Here is an 18413-nt window from a genome sequence, read left to right on the forward strand (position 1 = left end):
TCTTTGTGGACTGACAGGGCATCTGCAATCTCCTGCACCCAGTCCCCCTCCAACCCAAATCCTCACTGCTGTTCCCCAGTCCGCCCTCGCCCCGAGAGGAAGTCCTCCATTCTAAGCTGTTTAATACGATCCTTTCCAGCTAATACTCCATTAAAAGTTTTTTTGTAACTGTCTGATTTGCCGCATACTAAAAGGAATGCCTTCCCAGAGAACATTTTCCTTTTCAGAAAGTCAGATGGGAAAAACAAGACTTCAGAGGAGCCTTTGTACAAATTATTCTGTTTTTCTCAATGAAATAATAAATATCCTTCCTGGAAGCAGGATACTGTCAATTAAGCTTTTATTTGATCATGTTCTCCGTATTTTCAATAGCTGCTCTGAATATAACATATCTAAAATGTCGTTTTAACTACCTCCTAAATAGCTGTATGTGCCAGGCACTGAAAGGACTGAGTAGGTGCTTTGTAGTGCCTGAGGTCATGTGACCAACAGCCGGGCTGCCCCTGCCGGTGTCGCCTGCAGACGGCGGCTCCAGCTGCTCCAGCTGCTGAATCGTGTCGGAATGTGGTGTGGAGGCTCTGCATAATTTAATTATCATATACGTCCCGCGCTAAGAAGAGTTCCCTGTTTTAGAGTGTTAGCAGTGTTTCTGGGGTTTGGCCAATCTTCCGCCCTGCCCTCCGCGTGTGGTTGCCCCCCCCTCCCCCAGTCATTATTTTTACTGGTTCTCTGCTGCAGTCTCAGTGCATCACTGTTGCTGCATGGGGCTGCTAGCAGGGGGAAGCAGCACACATTCCTTAAAGCCTTTTTAAATGTGAGCTCCTAAGCCCACATGATGTAATGTGCGTCGCTGATGTTCCGTGCAGAGAGACCGGCATGCCACCAGCCCGCGGGCTGGAGGCAGTGTTAAGCGTGACCTCCAGTGCAGGTCCATTCCAGATGGGAGCAGTGGCCGCGGGGAATGTCCACGGCAGGGCTCATGGGAGGGGGGGGTCCCTGAGGGAATGCCTCTGAATGAGGCACCATCTCTGAATGAAAGCTGCCCCTCCCCCCATGGGTCCCAGGCCACAAAGGCGAGTGCCCCACCCACGTACCGAACATGCCGCAGTGCTCGGGTACGCAGAGGTGCCAAGATCCCATCACCGTCACAATCTTTACCATCGTTAAAAATAATTATTGAGATGCTGAATTCACCCTTACTACTGTTCTGCGGTAGGTGAGGTAAAACAAAAAAACAAAAGCAAGACTAACTTGAAGTTCAGAAGCAGTATAGCTGCTGCAGTGGGTTTCAGATGGTGCATAAGGAGAGGAGTGTGTTCGCACTGCATTCCCAGTCCATTCCCAGACACAGTGGCCTCCTGTCTGTGTAAGTGTGTCGTGTCTCTGCTGCTGTCAGAAGGGCTCACTGGGGGAGCAGGTGCATTCAGTGTTAAAAACCAGCTTTGCAGGAACGTGAAGGACAGCCAGAGAGGCATATGGCAGTGTGCAGAAATAACCACACCCTGACATAGTGGGGAAAGTCAAACTTTCAGCATGGATATTTATGAATCGGCAAATCAGGGTGCAGTAGAGAAGCGTGCCAGACCTTGGGCTCGGTGGGAAGACAATCCCAGAGGGGGTGGGAGGGGCCTTGACGCTGTTTATGTTTGTGCAGCTCTACGAGGGGGGCCGTGTGACTAACACGTGCCTGTACCATGGAGACACACTTCCCATATTTGTTAGTGTTTAGGTGACGGTACGCACTTTTGGCTTGGGGTCTGGGGTTCAGGCTCCCTGCGGCTCACCTCACCGCTTCATCACTGTAATTACCCCGTTTCTCTTTGTTCCAGCTGATCAGCTAATTAAATTAGCCACAGTAGATCTGTGAGAAGAGCAAATGATAGGATCACACTGTGGCACATGGGACAGGCACCCTGTTTTCTTTAATTATGTGGAATAAAATTTTTGTGTGAGTCAAAGACTTGAAAAAATTGAGCTATGGGTGAGTTCGTGCTATTAATATAGTCAGCTTTGATTTTATTAAAGCTTTAGCTTAATTTTTTCTCGATTGTTCAAAACAAGTTTTTCAGAAGGAATGATTTTGATTCGAATTACATCCTGAAGCCAAATAGTTTAACATTGTAATTTGAAGCCGGATCCTCTCGTGTGCTACCAGGACCTGGCTGGTGCTCACCTCAGCATGCGCTGTGACCTCTGCGGACTGGGTGTTGCCCGTTGGCACCATAAGAATCAAGTGCAGCTGCTCTGTTTACACTCATGAAAATGTTTCCTTAATGGGAGATAATAGTTCATAAAATAATTGTGACAATTTTGCTTCCCAAAGCTGTCAAGGATGTAACAGTGGCAGCTTCCAGGAAGGCGGAAGGCCATCTGTAACTTTCGTCATCTTGAGGACACGGTGTCCAGTCACCACTGTGGCCCGTTATCGCTGGAATCCAGATCGCTTGCCTGTTTTAGGGGGGTGGTTTTACATATTTGGGCTGCTGCTCCAACTGGAACATGGGGAGATGCTAATTGCCAGGTGCCAATCGCTGTTAAATGCACAGATCCTTTTTGGGGATGTGAAGCACTATTACACGGCCGGCATTTGTGTCAGGGAGCTTCACTGGCGTCGAGTGGAAGCCAGTTAATTCTGTTCTTGGTAAAGGAACCTTTAACTGGGTCGACTCCAGGTGTATAGCTTTGTTTTTCATGTGGCCTGACCCACTTAAAGCCACACCAGAGTGTCTCAGGGGAGATACAGTATCCATATTCACATTTATTGGGTCACATCCTGCCATTAGGTAACAGAATCGCTCCTCTCCAATCTCTGTTGCTTATTTGCTGTAGCATCCTGCTCTCTCGTGTCACCCGTGTCCTTGTGTCTTGGACTGTCACTTCTTCATGACGCATTTCCCTCAGCTAGCAGATGTTTGCAGCGCGAGCCACCTGGGCCGTGGGGCAGCATCAGTAACCGAGAACATGTCTTTCTCATGGCCAGAAGCCATAGACATAACTAAACAATCCACGGAATTAAAGTCTGAGCTCTCGGTACTGGGCCCAAGAATCACAGAGTAACTGCTATTCTTCAGCCCTGGACTGTCAGCAGGGCGTTTGCTCGGCATAGCAAGGAACACGACCCCTCTGACTGTGAAGCTGGCTTTGAAGAACATGCCATCTAGTCCAAGCAGAGGGTGAAGAGCTTGGGGTGTGCGGCTGAGGCTCGTCCTATCTCATAAATTCACCGAGGTCTCTGCTTGACAGGTTAAAGAAGAGATGCTGTTTGAGGCCCTGACCACTCGGAAGACGGTGACGGTGGGCGAGAGGCTGATCGTGCCCTACAAGCTGGCTGAGGTACTGCTCGTCCTTCACCTCAGACACCTGCAGGGCCGGAATCGGGGCTTCTGGAAAGCTGAGGCCTTCTCACACTGCTGTGTCATGCCTCATGTCTGCACGGCCCTCAGAGACCCTGCCGTGAATGGAGAGACACCTCTTAAAACGTGGGATCACTCCGGTGTCCTGCACCACAGTCCGTTGACCATCCTGGATTGTGACCCAAGGACACACACCCCAGTTTGCAAAATATGATTCCTGAGTCACAGCTGTGTCTCTCGGAAAGCTGTGTGTAGCACTTGTTGTTCCGCGAGCTGTAGGTGCCTCGCATTGCTCAGACCATTCATTCCGTGGTCGTTTGTGCCAGGGACGCATAGGGTAAATAGCTGGAATGAGAAAGTACTGGTTCTGACAAGATTATTTGCTACTGAGACGGGTGGGAAAAAATGGTGTAAGCTGATATCTCCCTTAGCTGTTTACCCTGTCCTGTTAGTAACAAATGCCTGATGTGTTTGTGTGTTAGCGTGTTAGTACCTTTGTGTGTTAGAGGAATGAAGCAGTAATTTATTGAGGAGAAGAAAAAGTAAAAATCGGAATCTGACCTTTTCATAAAGACAGGAAGGGAAGTAGACTTGGCCGGTATGTAATATTTATACCATCCAGACATTATACTGCAGTAATACGGTATTTTGGCGGTATTTTCCAGAGCAACGATATTCCAATATTATGAAATCTTTTTTTACTGCAAATTACCGTAACAGTAGCCAAGCCTAAAGTGAAGGGCAAGTCATGCCCATCAACAGGACACACACTGCCTACCATAAGTAACCTAAACGTAGGTCGGTCAGGGCTTGGCGGAGGAGGATGCGACCCGGAGGGTTGTGAGACACAGCCGTGGAATGGAGACGTCACGGACTGGGGTGCGGTACATTTTGGGTCTTTCTCCCAAATCCAATATCTGAAGTCGTGATCTTCATAAATTAACCTGAAGCTTTTTCACACCTCTCTCACACCTGAATATGCTCATCTGTATGTGATCTGATGCTGAGTGCCACGCGTTCACTGATATATGGCTGTAATCTCACTCTGGCAGATTGTGAAACAATCTTCCCTGCAGCAGCGGCTGTGATTTTCTCCATTTACATGGGGATACAGCGGCCCGCCTGATAGGCCACCTTGACCAACAGGCCGTGCATGTCTGTATCACCATGCAAGTCTTGAGTCTGGCGTGGAACGACTCACACTGATTTCCTGTGATGGGAGGGGTTCAGTAAACATGGAAAGGCGGGGGAAATGAGGCTGTGGGGAGAATGAATGGGAGTGGAATGCGCTTGTGTGTCTCTCACTGCGATTTTCAGTCACTCATTAGTGATGATGTCATTTTGGTGAGGTCTGACCTGGGCCTGCCAAGCTTACTCCTCCAAAATGGAGTCACATTCTCAGCCTTGTAAAACTCTGGTAACAGCCTGATACCAAAAAGAAATCCGCCAGAATAGCTCTTGCTTAGCCATCCTCCGTTACATTGTGGCTTTTTATGCATCACCAAATAGTCTGCTAATGTATCCAAAACAAGATCACCACGTTGAATGTTAAAACTGTTCAGTAGTTTCCATCCTTTGTCAAAGAACAAATGAATTTAAATGCCTGTTATGGTTAGAGAACAGGATTATCTTGTTCTCGGAGTAGTGCGGTAATCGTATTTGCTGTTCCTGCGTCCCAGCTACATGCCTCTCTGCTGGAGCGTGTCAGCATGTTTGTATGCTAGGCCGGTTGACTAATAAGTAGCTTATCAGTGATTTATGGCTGCTGTAGTTGCCCAACCCGTTCTCATGATCATGATTGCGCCCCGGGCATCTTCCTCCAAATCTCTCGCCCGCGGTGTTCTGCCATTGGCTTTCCGCTCCCAGCATCTCTGGCCTCATCCCCTGGTGGCGATGCCCCTGAAGCATGCGCCACTGATCCGGAATGTTCTTCCTGAGAGACAGGCTTCACACCGGCACTGAAAGCTATGTGTGTGCATATATATCACTGGAATGTTTCCTGATTTTTGGTTGAGTCTGGTCTGTTTTGTTTTCGCGTGTATTCATGATGCGCATTGGTGTCATGTCAGCCCGTAATACGCAAGTAAAAGACAGACCTCTGGCACTTCTGCACCGTTAGAACCGACTGGATGAAGGTGATGTCATTTCTGTGATTTCCCCGCCACCCCCTTCAGGCCTGCCACTGTTTTGCCAAAATAATGAGAGAATGGCAGAAGTGCCATGAAGCTCAGCAGTGACCAGGTTTCATGGCGTCTGAACTAAGTAGGTTCTTCCTCCGTTTATGGATGTATCTCTTATCGCTTGTTGACTGAGGTCTTGGTCCATAATGCTCCTTTTCTCCCCCATTCTTTATATCAGTTAAGTATTATCTCTGAGGAACAGCTGAGACGCCTGGCCGGTCTGTCCCGTTTGTCCCGTCTGAATTCTCCATGGACACCAGGGGGTGCAGTACAGACAGCAGCCCAGATGAAAAGGTGAGGCTCAGTTGGCCTCCTGTAACATGTTGCCCTTGTTGTTCTCAGGCTGGCACGGTGCGGGACTCGATGGCCAAATCGCTTTACAGTGCCCTGTTTGACTGGATTGTGTTCCGGATCAACCACGCCCTGCTCAACAACAAGGACCTGGAGGAGAGTGCCAAGGTGAGCCCATGAGGCAGGCTTCTGCTTTGGACTGCAGGACTAGTTTGGGGAAAGGGAGGGTATCTAGGTGGACCTCTCACATTAACAACCTAAGGTCTGTTCTAACCCCCCACCCCCCCAATCCCCCCACCAGAACCAGGGAGTGTTCTCCTGTGTTACCCGTTTCCTTTTGCCCACATGTGGTATTTGTGCAGGGGCATTCTGGGAAATCTTCATGAACAGTGCTTTATTTTCTGGACAGTAAATGCCTCTGGTATTCCGAATGGCTGAGCAGGGGTGTGACATATGGCGCAAACCTGGCGCCCCCCCCCCCAGATGGACACTACGAGGGACTAGTCCTCTTAATGACTCTGATACTTTTATTTACCATTTGTGTAAGTATGATTTCAGGTGTACTGGAAGTCTTGATTTTCCCATTTCCCATGAAGCTCCCATGGGACATACGGTCATTCAGGTGAGAGAGAAGCTTGGGATCAGAGCAGCGGCTCAGCCGTACATTCATCTGGCACCCCTGAAGTGCTTTTTGGGGTTAAGGACCTTGCTCAAGGGACCATATGTGATCCTCCAGACACGGTCACAGAATCCAGCTCCAGAGAGGCACACGGCGGCATTACGAATGCCATGAAATATGGACGGTACTGCAGAGGTGCCTGCTGTGCGGCCGGACAGAAGCCGCATGCCTGGGGAGAAGTCAGGAATGATGTCTGGAATTCTGTCTCTGTGACTCAGCATCTACCTGCCTCTAGTCTCCTCTGACACATATGTGTTTGAAAGCTTTCAGCTCTGTCAGTCGCTCTAACGCCAACAGCCCATGGTGAGGCTGTAATAACCCTGTCCGGGGACTCCAGCATGCATTGGTGCGCTTAGGGTGATACTTGAGGTTAAGGCCCTCTGGGAATTGGCGGAGCGGACTCTCTGGTCTGGGAATTGGCGGAGCGGACTCGCTGCTCTGGGAATTAGCGGAGTGAACTCGCTGGTCTGGGAATTAGCGGAGCGGACTCGCTGGTCTGGGAATTGGCGGAGCGGACTCCTGGTCTGAGAATTGGCGGAGCGGACTCGCTGGTCTGGGAATTGGCGGAGCGGACTCGTTGGTCAGGGATTTACCGGGGCGGACTCGTTGGTCTGGGATTTACCGGACCGGACTCGCTTCTTTGGGAATTAGCGAAGTGGACTCGCTCCTCTGTCTTTACCTAATTCTGTTACCCTCCCTCTTAGCCCCTGCACAGTCCAGATGTTCTGTTTTTTCTGTCTCTTCTAATTTTCTCCCTACATCCTTCCCTCTAAGATCCTGTCCATTGGTGTGTTGGACATTTTTGGCTTTGAAGACTACGAGAGCAACAGCTTTGAGCAGTTCTGCATCAACTTTGCCAACGAGAGACTCCAGCACTACTTCAACCAGCACACCTTCAAGCTGGAGCAGGTGAGCGATCTTGCCGTCCGCCACCGGTGTGAGTGCTCTCGCCATTCATCGTTGGTGGTGTCTGCATGCATGGACAGCAGCCTGTTATGTCCAGTTGGACACTTCCACTATCAACCTAACTATGCTGTGTCCTCTTCCCAGTGTCATGAATCATGTCACATATGACATGCATGTCTACGCCTGCAGTGGGTGCCACGCATCCCGACAGAGGGTGGGAGGGAAGGGGTTTGCTGGCCGGCTAGAGCAGGCTTCGCCCTGGGGGCCAGGGGCAGGGCGTCCCCCTGTGTCGGCTGGAGCAGGCTTCGCCCTGGGGGCCAGGGGCAGGGCGTCCCCCTGTGTCGGCTGGAGCAGGCTTCGCCCTGGGGGCCAGGGGCGGGCCATCCCCCTGTGTCGGCTGGAGACTTGTGGCTGCAGTATGAGGGTTTTGATGTTAAGCTTGAATTTCTGGAATGATTAGATTTGATGGAGAATCCATTTCTGTCTGACGCCTCCTTGACCCTCAAGCTGCTGTGCCATTATTGGCTCTATGACACATTCGGGGAGAATCCTACAGGCTTACACTGGGATTAAAAATGAACATAGCACAAAGGGTAGCTGCATGGTGTGTGACCTTGTCATTCCAGATCTGCAGACTGTGCACTGGCTTGTTAAAGTAGTTTCACTAGGAAACAGCTCTTCTGTGCTCCTTAAGAACTCAGAGAACTGTGGAGACTGACATAGCAGCCATGTAGTACAGTTCTGTAGCAGCAGGCTTTGTGATGATCAAATCCACCTACAAAGGCAGCCATCTGAAATCATCATCATCATCATCATCATGGCTTTTGCCAGAGATCTCTTCAAGATGGGGCTGTTCTCCTGTCTGGAGGACGTTTGCTTTGCTCTTGGGAAGCACTCTGGTCCCATTGTCCTGAAAGATAGTGTCTGTGGAAAATGCAGCACTGGGCATTTGAAGTTCTGTGTTGCCGTGCCGAGTGACAGTGTGGGGCTGCTTCATAGCAGCTCTGAAGGCCGGGCTGGCTGCTGCTGTCGCCTCCCTCCCCCACGGCAGACTCTCTGTGTCGGGATCTCCCCTATGCCGCACATGCTGTACTGTTAAGGACTGTACTCATAGGAGCGTGATTTGCAGTCAGCAGCTGTCAGCACACCTACACGATTATTTTCCATTTGATTTCATTACCATCTTGTCCAGTCATCCTGATATACGGGAGCCCTCCTCGTGCAGATAGGGGGAGAGGCACCGTGGCTCGGCCAGCAAGCCAGCCGCAGATCGGCGGAGTGAATGTCATCTCGCATGTCTGATTATCCCAGCCTGGAAGTTATGGATACGTCCATTTATCAAATGCCTTGTGTCTTTTCAAACGTGCACATGCTCGTGCTCCATCGATCACCTTTTGGTCACCGTCCCGGAGCTGAGAGCTTCCTCTCAGGAACCCAGCAGTGCTCCCTTTAAGATCCTCCTTCTGAGCATGCTCCGGGATGGCAGAATCATCCGAATGAATACCTTTTTTTTTGTGTGAGAGTATTTGCCGCTCCCGCTCTTAAGGGGAATAAGTGACCTTTCACTCCCTTCGGACAGTGTCTGTTTCGGTTACTTCTAAGGTGTGATGCCGTAATTAAGTAATACTGATCTGTCTGGGCAGTTTCCTTTGGCACGGAGAAGCACTTCTGCCATTGGAAGCTCGCTCCATTCTTTCACACCATGATGGTAATGTTTCAGTAATGGCACAGATCATCACGATACCATAAGCTTGGTTTGTCCTGTTTGAGGTGGATTACTGTGAACACAAATGAAATGCATCATGGGAGTTGTGTAATGGCCAATGGGATTTTGCTGAATTATTGCAGAATTATGACGCGTGGGTTTTATTATGTCAGCATCGGGGGGAATATCAGACATTCCCCAGGCTACAGCCTCCCAGGGGGTTTGTTTTTTGGTGTTGGCCAGGGCTTTTTTTTTTTCCTGCACTGTGCAGTTCTGCAGTAGGACTGTGTCCATCCAAGGCAGTGTTCCGGTGTCAGTAGGCGGGGCCCCGCAAGCCGGTGTCAGTGGGCGGGGCCCACTGCGGCCCCTTGCCGACCCACATCCCTGCCCTGTGTGCCGCCCACCGCTCATAAATGCAGCCCGGCCTCTTTGCACACTGGCTTTCCTTTCGTAGTTACACCCCCACGCTCTGCCCAGCCATCTACGGTATTGCTGTAAATTCTTTCACTTGCTTTCAGGTGGTTACTGAAGTTCATTTGTGCCCTCAGCCAGATGGCTGCTTGCTGATGAGATGCCCAGAGTCACTGCCGGTCCCGCCGGCTCCGTTTCCGGTGTTTTGGTTTTATTGATATTGTTTGCAGCAATGAATCCCTATCACTATAAAGCTGGGAGCAGTACTCAGCAGTATATGTCTCATTTCAGACCAGTACAAGCTCTCTCCCTTTAGCATTAAGTAGTGTTAATTGACGTTGATTAGCATGAATTGGCATTTTCTGTGTTCAGCTCCAGCCACCCAGCTGGCTCCCTGTACAGCTACATATCCTACCTGAGTGGCTCATGGCTGCAGTACATCCCATCACCACAACACTACTTTCTGAAGTACTGAAACTTTAGCATGGGAACAATCCCAGTTTTACACTTAATAGAAATAAATGTGATTCCAGAACATGTGACTTCCTTCAGCACCCTGTTACCTCAGTGTACACTGAGTGTGGGGGGGCAGGCCTTCGGTTGTTCAAAAGTGTGCAATTTTCTGGCAGCACATTTATCAAAAAGAGAATTTTTCTCATGAGCAAATCCGCAAAGGTTTGGGTGGCAGTTTTGCAGTGTTTGTTTGCAAAAACACTGCCACTGGACTTCAAGAACTTGCTCATACACCGTAACACAGCGGCCCGAAACACAGCGGCATTAACCTCATCATAACTTGGGCTCTGCTTGATGGTTAGGGTGGAGCAGACTTTCTGCGCTTTCACTGAAGGAGCAAAGATCAGACCTCTCATGGCCAGTGATCCGTTTGAACACAGGAAAGTATGTGTCATACTGGCGCTCCTCTGGGAAGCCGCCCCACGCTTTTCCCGCAGCCGTCTTCAGTTGGCTGCATGTTGTCAGGGTGTTGCATCGTTCCAGATCCACACAGGATACTGCTGAGCTTTGGAAACCCGGCAGCACTGCGATTCTTAACACACTTGTTCAACATGCCTGCCACCTATTGTCGCTTTGCACATAGAAATTTTTTTGTGTTTGTTCTCCTTTACATACACAGACCATGACTCCATTATGTCAGGCCTTAGAACCCCATTTAGCCTGTCTCCTCATTTATCAACATCTGTACTGATGGACCCTGAATTTATCAGATCGATTATGGGTGTGTCTTTTGAGGAAAGAGCAGGTGTCCCTAATATTTCTTTGGTTCTGCTGATATTGTTGGGCTAGCGAGCCCTAGAGGCATCTTTCTGGATCTCGTGTGCATCCCCTTCCATGTTACCCCAGTTGCTTTTCAGTTTTCGCCCAGGTGGACTGTCACTCAGAATGCTCTGCAAGTGCTATGGTGGGTTTTTCCCAGCAATTGGCCTCCAGAAAGATTCCCATCCTATGGTGCGCTCTCTCATGCCGTGTGTGCTGCTGTCTCTCATCCCGCATGTGGCGCTCTCTCACATCCCACCTACAGTGCAAGCCACCTCACATCCCACCTGCAGTGTGCCCTCTCACATCCCGCATGCAGTGTGGAGAGCCAACATGTGGCGCCCTCTCACATCCCACGTGCGGCCCCGTGCCCTCTCACATCCCGCCTGCAGTGTGGAGAGCCAACATGTGGCGCCCTCTCACATCCCACGTGCGGCCCCGTGCCCTCTCACATCCCGCCTGCAGTGTGGAAAGCCAGCAGTGTCCGAGGCCCCCAGAATGTGGCATGTTGGCTAAAGGCGGAGCCCCTGCTTTTTCCTGTAGCAAAAGGCGTTTCCCTGGCCTGGGTGCCAGCTTCGGGTATTTTTAGAGCCCATTTGTAAGCGGGCTGTCATGGCACCCCGATGGGCGGGCAGTGGGACGCAGGCAGGCCGCCTTTGCTGATTACTGTTTTCATTCCATTCCCTGGGTGGGACTGACATGGATACCTTATTAGGTTCTGCTAGGATCTGTGTGTGCCAGTGAGGCTTCCATACTAATCTGTGTGGGGGAAGTGAGATAAAAAATCATTAAAAAAATAGTAACATTATCTAGTTGTTCCAGATGTATTTTTACTTCTGTTGAAAAGAGGAGGAAAGGGGGAAATCATCTCATTGGTATGTTACTGAGGATTGTGTTCTCTACACCCCCCACCTTTAAATAAAAGGGTAAAATACCCACTGGAAGGAGAGTGGATTGTTTCACACTTGGCAGCACTTCGCTGCTCAGATGTTATTTTGGTATGAATCCAGCAACACATGGCGCCTGGGGAAGTAGGCGACCCTCAGCTGTAGGCTGTGATGTCACACGCTAATGGGTCCTTGGATCCGGCGGACTTTCTCCTGGACCATAGAGGGCGTCCTTAGGAGGCTTACACCGCCCACAGTGGCTGTCTCCCCCAGCGCTGGGCCATGGCTCAGGGCAGCCTTTAACAGCAGAAAGGGCACGGGAGACGCGGGCACATGGGCATTGCTGCAGACAGGTGTTGTCCTCTCCATCCCCTGCAGGAGGAGTACCGGTCTGAGGGCATCGCCTGGCACCACATCGACTACATCGACAACACGGGCTGCATCAACCTGATCAGCAAGAAGCCCACGGCTTTGTTCCACCTGCTGGATGAAGAGAGCAAGTGAGTGTGCAGAAGCTTCCCCCACGTCTGCCCACCCTGATCATGCTAGCCAGCCGGCTGCCCGATGCTAAAAAATGACTGCAGTACAAATAGCATGTGCACATTCTGCCGGTCATATATGGCTGCTCTGACTCAGACTCCCCTTTAATCTAGTAACAGTCCTGTGTCTGACTCCACCTCACCAAAGTGATGAACTGTTTTTTTTTACTGATCCATGATGTCATGGTAATTAAGCCCTTTGTGCTGGTTAGGGTGGACCTTGGCTAACTTGGGGCCCCCTTGAGGCAGGAATGAACGTGGCTGCCTCAGCTTACTCTCTGACTGTATGACAGATTGGCATTTTTAATGATAAACGTGTCCTTTAACAGGCTGTTCACCAAAAGAGAACGTCCTTCCTTGGCGATTTTAAATATTTCCCAAACACCTAACAATTAAATGGCTCCCTTGTTAATGTTTTTTTTACTATACAAAATGCAAATAGATTTGAGCACAGCAGAGCTCAAGTTGGTAAAGAAATGCATTTTGAAAAGTGCTCTTATAGACTTTTAAAGCCTGGTCCTTTTTCAGTTTCACATGAAGAGTAAGTTTCGGGGCTTTCAAAGCACATCTGGATTCAATAAACTGTTGTATTCAAGGCTGGGCTGTTTGCGCAAAGAAAAAGGTCAGAAAGGCTCTGTATGCTTTAGTGACATTTATTTATTCACATAAAAGGTGATCTATAGGCTTATTAATTGCTCTGTAATTCTGGCACACAGCCTTAAAAGCGGAATAGGAAGCTAGTCAGTTCCCAGGTCCGGTGACGTGTGCCGGCATTCCGGCATAGAGCGGGGAGAATGAGAAGTATGGCGTCAGACATCGTAAACACACCACTGGGCTCTTGTACAGCTCTCCTCGTGAATAATGACCATGGTGGGTCTGTAACCTAATATCTGCCTGACCCCCCCCCCCCGCCATTTCTGCCACAGCTTCCCCCAGGCCACCAATCAGACCTTGCTGGACAAATTCAAGAGGCAGCATGAGGGCAACAGCTACATTGAGTTCCCGGCTGTCATGGAGCCCGCGTTCATCATCAGGCACTACGCTGGGAAGGTCAAGTACGGCGTGAAGGTGCGTGTAGGGCGTCCATGACGCCCCCGAGCGGAGTGGAGGGAAGCTTTGGTGCCCCCTACAGGCCACATGGAGGCCTGGTTATCTGCTGATCCGTTTTCTGAATTCTCTCACTTTCGTGTTCGCGTGCCACTGCTGTATTTTGTCTCTCCTCAGTTTCAGAAATACCACATCATTTACTTTAATAGCCTGTTAATTCCTCAGTTATTACTCACCTCTTTTGCTTTTTTCCACATTGCTGCCATGTTCCAATAAGCAAATTATCCAAAAATTATTTTAAAAAACAGGGTTGGGCAAAATGTACTTAGTGGTATTTACTGTAATCCTTTGATTACGATTGCAGTTCTGTGGACTGAAGCATAACTGTCGTTTAAGGATTTTTTAATATATGTATTTAGAAATTCACGGCAGCCTTAAATGAAGCAATACTTGTGCCAGATAGTGAAAACAGCCTGCATACGCCCTCCTTACGTCCCCCACACCCTCCTTACACCCTCCTTACGTCCCCCACACCCTCCTTACACCCTCCTTACATCCCCCACGCCCTCCTTACACCCTCCTTACGTCCCCCACACCCTCCTTACACCCTCCTTACATCCCCCACGCCCTCCTTACACCCTCCTTACATCCCCCACGCCCTCCTTACACCCTCCTTACATCCCCCATGCCCTCCTTACACCCTCCTTACATCCCCCACGCCCTCCTTACACCCTCCTTACATCCCCCACGCCCTCCTTACACCCTCCTTACATCCCCCACACCCTCCTTACACCCTCCTTACGTCCCCCACACCCTCCTTACACCCTCCTTACATCCCCCACGCCCTCCTTACACCCTCCTTACATCCCCCACGCCCTCCTTACACCCTCCTTACATCCCCCATGCCCTCCTTACACCCTCCTTACATCCCCCACGCCCTCCTTACACCCTCCTTACATCCCCCATGCCCTCCTTACACCCTCCTTATGCCCTCCTTACACCCTCCTTACATCCCCCACGCCCTCCTTACACCCTCCTTACATCCCCCATGCCCTCCTTACACCCTCCTTATGCCCTCCTTACACCCTCCTTACATCCCCCACGCCCTCCTTACACCCTCCTTACACCCCCCATGCTCTCCTTACACCCTCCTTATGCCCTCCTTACACCCTCCTTACACCCCCCATGCTCTCCTTACACCCTCCTTATGCCCTCCTTACACCCTCTTTACACCCCCCATGCTCTCCTTATGCCTTCACTCCGTCTTGCCCACAGGACTTCAGGGAGAAGAACACAGACCACATGCGGCCTGACATTGTAGCCCTGCTGAAGAGCAGCAGAAATGCCTTCATCTGCGGCCTCATGGGTATCGACCCAGTGGCCACGTTCCGCTGGGCTGTGCTGCGCGCCTACTTCCGTGCCGTGGTGTCCTTCCGGGAGGCGGGCCGCAGGTTCACAGGGAAGAAGCCTGGTGAGTGTTGGCGAGCGTTCAGCGCTTTGGCATCACGGCCCACACACCCTTAGGGAGGGGGGGGGGGCTGTTACTGAGCAGCCAGCGAAACTCAAACTTAAATCATATTTTTTTGACTGCGTACAGCATTGCTTAAGCCTGACTTCCGACTTCTGCATTGTTTAATCTGCTCCGGCACCCTGTTCTGGGGCCGTGTCCCAGCCTGCAGGCTCCTCACAGCTACGTCCTTCCGGAAAGGCTGGCATGCTGCTACACAGAGAGGTTTCAGGGCAGCGCCATGTCTCTGTCGCTTTTGGTGCCTGACTGTGAACAAAGAGAATATCATTTGTTTTTCTCCCTGCAGATCCACATTTTGCCCACTTTTCACTGGCCGACATGCTGCCTGATGATACTCTGTACTTGTATTTCATTAAGCTTAATTACTTACTGTCTTACTATTACAGCAAAATGCTCTATTCAATGCTGCTTTTTCATATGTGGTTCCTAAACCACCGCACCACCATGCCAGCGATTGATACAAGAATCAGCATCACAGCCAAATAGAGGGCTTTTTTATACACATGGAAGTTTATATACGGGACACATTGAGGAGAAAATGTCCTGTCCAAAACCAGTGGAAGGATTATTCCCACCATACAATACCAGTTTGCCACCATACAATCTCAGTTTGCCTAATTCTGCCTCCGATCAGATTGTTCTTTCCTTGGATGTGATTCACTTCACGCTTTGACATGAGCTGTCCAAAGCGTGCCAGAGAGAGTGTGTTCTCTATGTGCCTGCGTGTGCACGAGCTTGTGTGTGTACACGGGCGTGTGCACGAGCTTGTGTGTGTACACGGGCGTGTGCACGAGCTTGTGTGTGTACACGGGCGTGTGCACGAGCTTGTGTGTGTACACGGGCGTACCCAGCCTCTGCGGCTGTCGAGGTGGGCCTCTCTTGACTCCACTTGCCTGCCTCAAAACCCCGCAGAACTTCTGCGGCCACCCCCCCAGCAGACTGCAGCTTCTTCGGGGGCCTTTGTAGCCGCATGCTGTCTCGTTTCCTTGAGCTCCCCAAAGCTTCGGGCCGTTTCGGACTCTGTCACGCAGTGGCCTCTCGTCTGCCCTCTGAGCCGCAGCGTCCGGGCCAGTGAATGTAGCTGCAGAGATGCGAAACGTCCCTCTGTCTCCAGCCGTCCAAAGGTCATTGCTGGAGTTTCAGTATATTTTAGAGGCACGTTTGCATTGTCCAGAATGGCACAGGTCACAGATGCACTCATATTCACATGAGGCAATTTTTTTTAATGTGAAAACTATCCTGGTGTGATGCATCACTTGGCCAAAAAGAGCATTTGTGTCAGACGAATGGGCAGAGGCAAGTCAGACTGTCTGGTGAAATCAGAGCACGATCGATCAGGCATGATGTCAAGTGAACTGTAATGAATGGGAAGTTTTAAGCCAGGCCAGCAGTGTAATAGGTGAACATAACTGTTTCCTGTATGTCTTGCACACATTTCCCTTATAGAATGCTCTGTCGTTTCTCTCTGTATAATCTCTCTCCTCTCTCTCTCTCTCTCTCTCTCTCTTGTTTTTCTTATTTTGTTTCTCTGTTGTTGTTTATTTCTTTTTTTGCTTTCCAAAGGGCATGATGATGCTGCTCCATGTGCAGTTTTGAAAAGTGTGGATAGTTTTAGCTTTCTTCAGCACCCTGTGCATCAGAGGAGCTTAGCCATCCTGCAGAGGTGCAAAGAGGAGAAGTACAGTAAGGCTGAAAACCCACAATCCCTCACTGCTCTCTGCACGCACCCGGGGAAAAGGGCGAGGGCTCCGACTGACTGCATCCCCCCTGTTCCCGCTCCCAGGCCCAGCACACACTCCCCCTGCCCCACATTCTCCAAGCTCCAGATGAGAACCAGGCCCCCTGACTCGACACTGACTGCTGGCTTTTTTGTGGGCAATTGTCTGGCCAGAAGCCACGGTGATGCCAGCCATGTAAACGTCCTTCAAGGCTGGGCGGCTCGCATCTAAGAGTGGCAAGCTCCTTCCATGGGCACTTTGCGCTGAATTGGCTGTTTTTGCAAAACACCTCTGATACCCCACATTGATCCCAGGGATCCCAATTTGTTACACCCCCCCCCCCAAATCGATCCGGGCCTCCCACGGGTGATTTGATGTGGATGGTAGCCGGCTTCCACGCCCCCCATTCCTTCCATCGCTCACCCCAATACGCTGCTGTCTGCGTGAGAGCGGCCGCCCTGCATGCCACACAGGCTCCCCCGCTGGCTGCACCTATTTCCCCCCCCACCCACTAATCCCACTCATCGCATGTCGGGCCATGCTGCATGCCACTGGTCGCATGTGATGACGCACTGGCCTCGTCTGCAGTCCTGTGCATGACCTCTGGAGTTAGTGTTTGTCTGCCATCAAGTCTCACAGCTGTGTCACATCTGGGTGGGTGGAGGCTTGACCCCACGGGGGGGGGGACTCTCTGTGGACCGTATGTCTCTTTCCAAACAGTCCTGACATCACTTTAATCAGCGTCTCTTTGGAAGGGGTATTTCTACAATGAGCATTTTTGTTATCAGTGTTCATAGCAGCCTACTGCAGCAGTACTATGTGTTTGTTGTTACTACAAAGAGCCAAAGACACACAGCAGATGCACAAAGGATTACTTGTATTCAGTTAAAATGACTCACGTGAAATCTACAAGCTGAAGATGCTCTTTGAAGGATTCATTTTAACTTGAACGTCTTTGATGTATCATTATTCCGGAATAAAATGGCTCTGTTACAGTGGTACTGTTGTAAAATGGCTCTGTTACAGTGGTACTGGAGTAAAATGGCTCTGTTACAGTGGTACTGGAGTAAAATGGCTCTGTCACAGTGGTACTGTTGTAAAATGGCTCTGTTACAGTGGTACTGATGTAAAATGGCTCTGTTACAGTGGTACTGGAGTAAAATGGCTCTGTTACAGTGGTACTGGAGTAAAATGGCTCTTTTACAGTCGTGTTGCAGTATAATGGCTCTGTTACAGTCACACTATAGTAAAATGGCTCTTTATAGCCATACTGTATGCTCACTGTAGACGGAAACTATTGTATTGAGTAGGAGAGGAGCTGGACTGGAGTCCCACCCAGGGTCTCTCCTAGCTTTGGGTCCTATGCCACACAGAATAGCCCCACCCAAACTGTGATGAGGTTAAAAGGGGCGGAAGATCGATGTTGAGGAAGTGGATTCAGTGGGCCTGGATTGTAATGCAACTATTCACAATGATCTCCTGTTTCAGTCACTCCCCTAAAATGCAGCAGCCATGGATTATGGTTCAGCTTGTTTACTTTAATGTCAAGGCTGATCATGTATGTGTGTGGCAGTGTTTTTTTTTTACATTTTTTTGTAATCCTTTCAAAAAGTGTCAAGAATCTTAGCAGTTTACAGATGCTGTGAGACTGCATCAGTCTAACACTCCACAATGTACATCGCTATCCTCATGGCTGCAAGTTCATTTGGCGTCCTGTACTAACTTCAGATGTAAGATCACCGTTTAACGGTCCCTGACAGCCAGCAGTTTGGCTCTGTGTAAAACCTTTATTTAACGTTGTTATATAAAGCTGCATCGGTCCCTCTCTACGTTATTTCTCATGTACTCAATAACAACAAGGAAAGGAAAACTAATTCACTCTAACTGCACCATCTTT

The 18413-nt window shown here is 50.0% G+C and overlaps 1 protein-coding gene across 7 annotated transcripts in view; it reads left to right on the forward strand.

The window, feature by feature from the left end:
* Positions 1 to 18413, forward strand: part of myo9aa (myosin IXAa) — a 106297-nt gene that overhangs the window by 60567 nt on the left and 27317 nt on the right. For 6 of the 7 annotated variants that reach the window (XR_011993770.1, XM_072718007.1, XM_072718009.1 and 3 more), the window contains 7 exons: positions 3244 to 3333; positions 5876 to 5992; positions 7278 to 7412; positions 12063 to 12184; positions 13150 to 13291; positions 14546 to 14741; positions 16362 to 16481. Coding sequence is in view for 6 of the 7 variants with exons in the window: in XM_072718007.1 (XP_072574108.1) it covers positions 3244 to 3333; positions 5876 to 5992; positions 7278 to 7412; positions 12063 to 12184; positions 13150 to 13291; positions 14546 to 14741; positions 16362 to 16481 (922 nt within the window). In the remaining variant the exon portion in view is untranslated. The remainder of the gene's footprint in view (positions 1 to 3243; positions 3334 to 5875; positions 5993 to 7277; positions 7413 to 12062; positions 12185 to 13149; positions 13292 to 14545; positions 14742 to 16361; positions 16482 to 18413) is intronic. The other variant, XM_072718011.1, reaches the window with a different exon arrangement.

The sequence above is a fragment of the Paramormyrops kingsleyae genome, chromosome 11 (assembly GCF_048594095.1).
Source record: "Paramormyrops kingsleyae isolate MSU_618 chromosome 11, PKINGS_0.4, whole genome shotgun sequence".
NCBI lineage: Eukaryota > Metazoa > Chordata > Actinopteri > Osteoglossiformes > Mormyridae > Paramormyrops > Paramormyrops kingsleyae.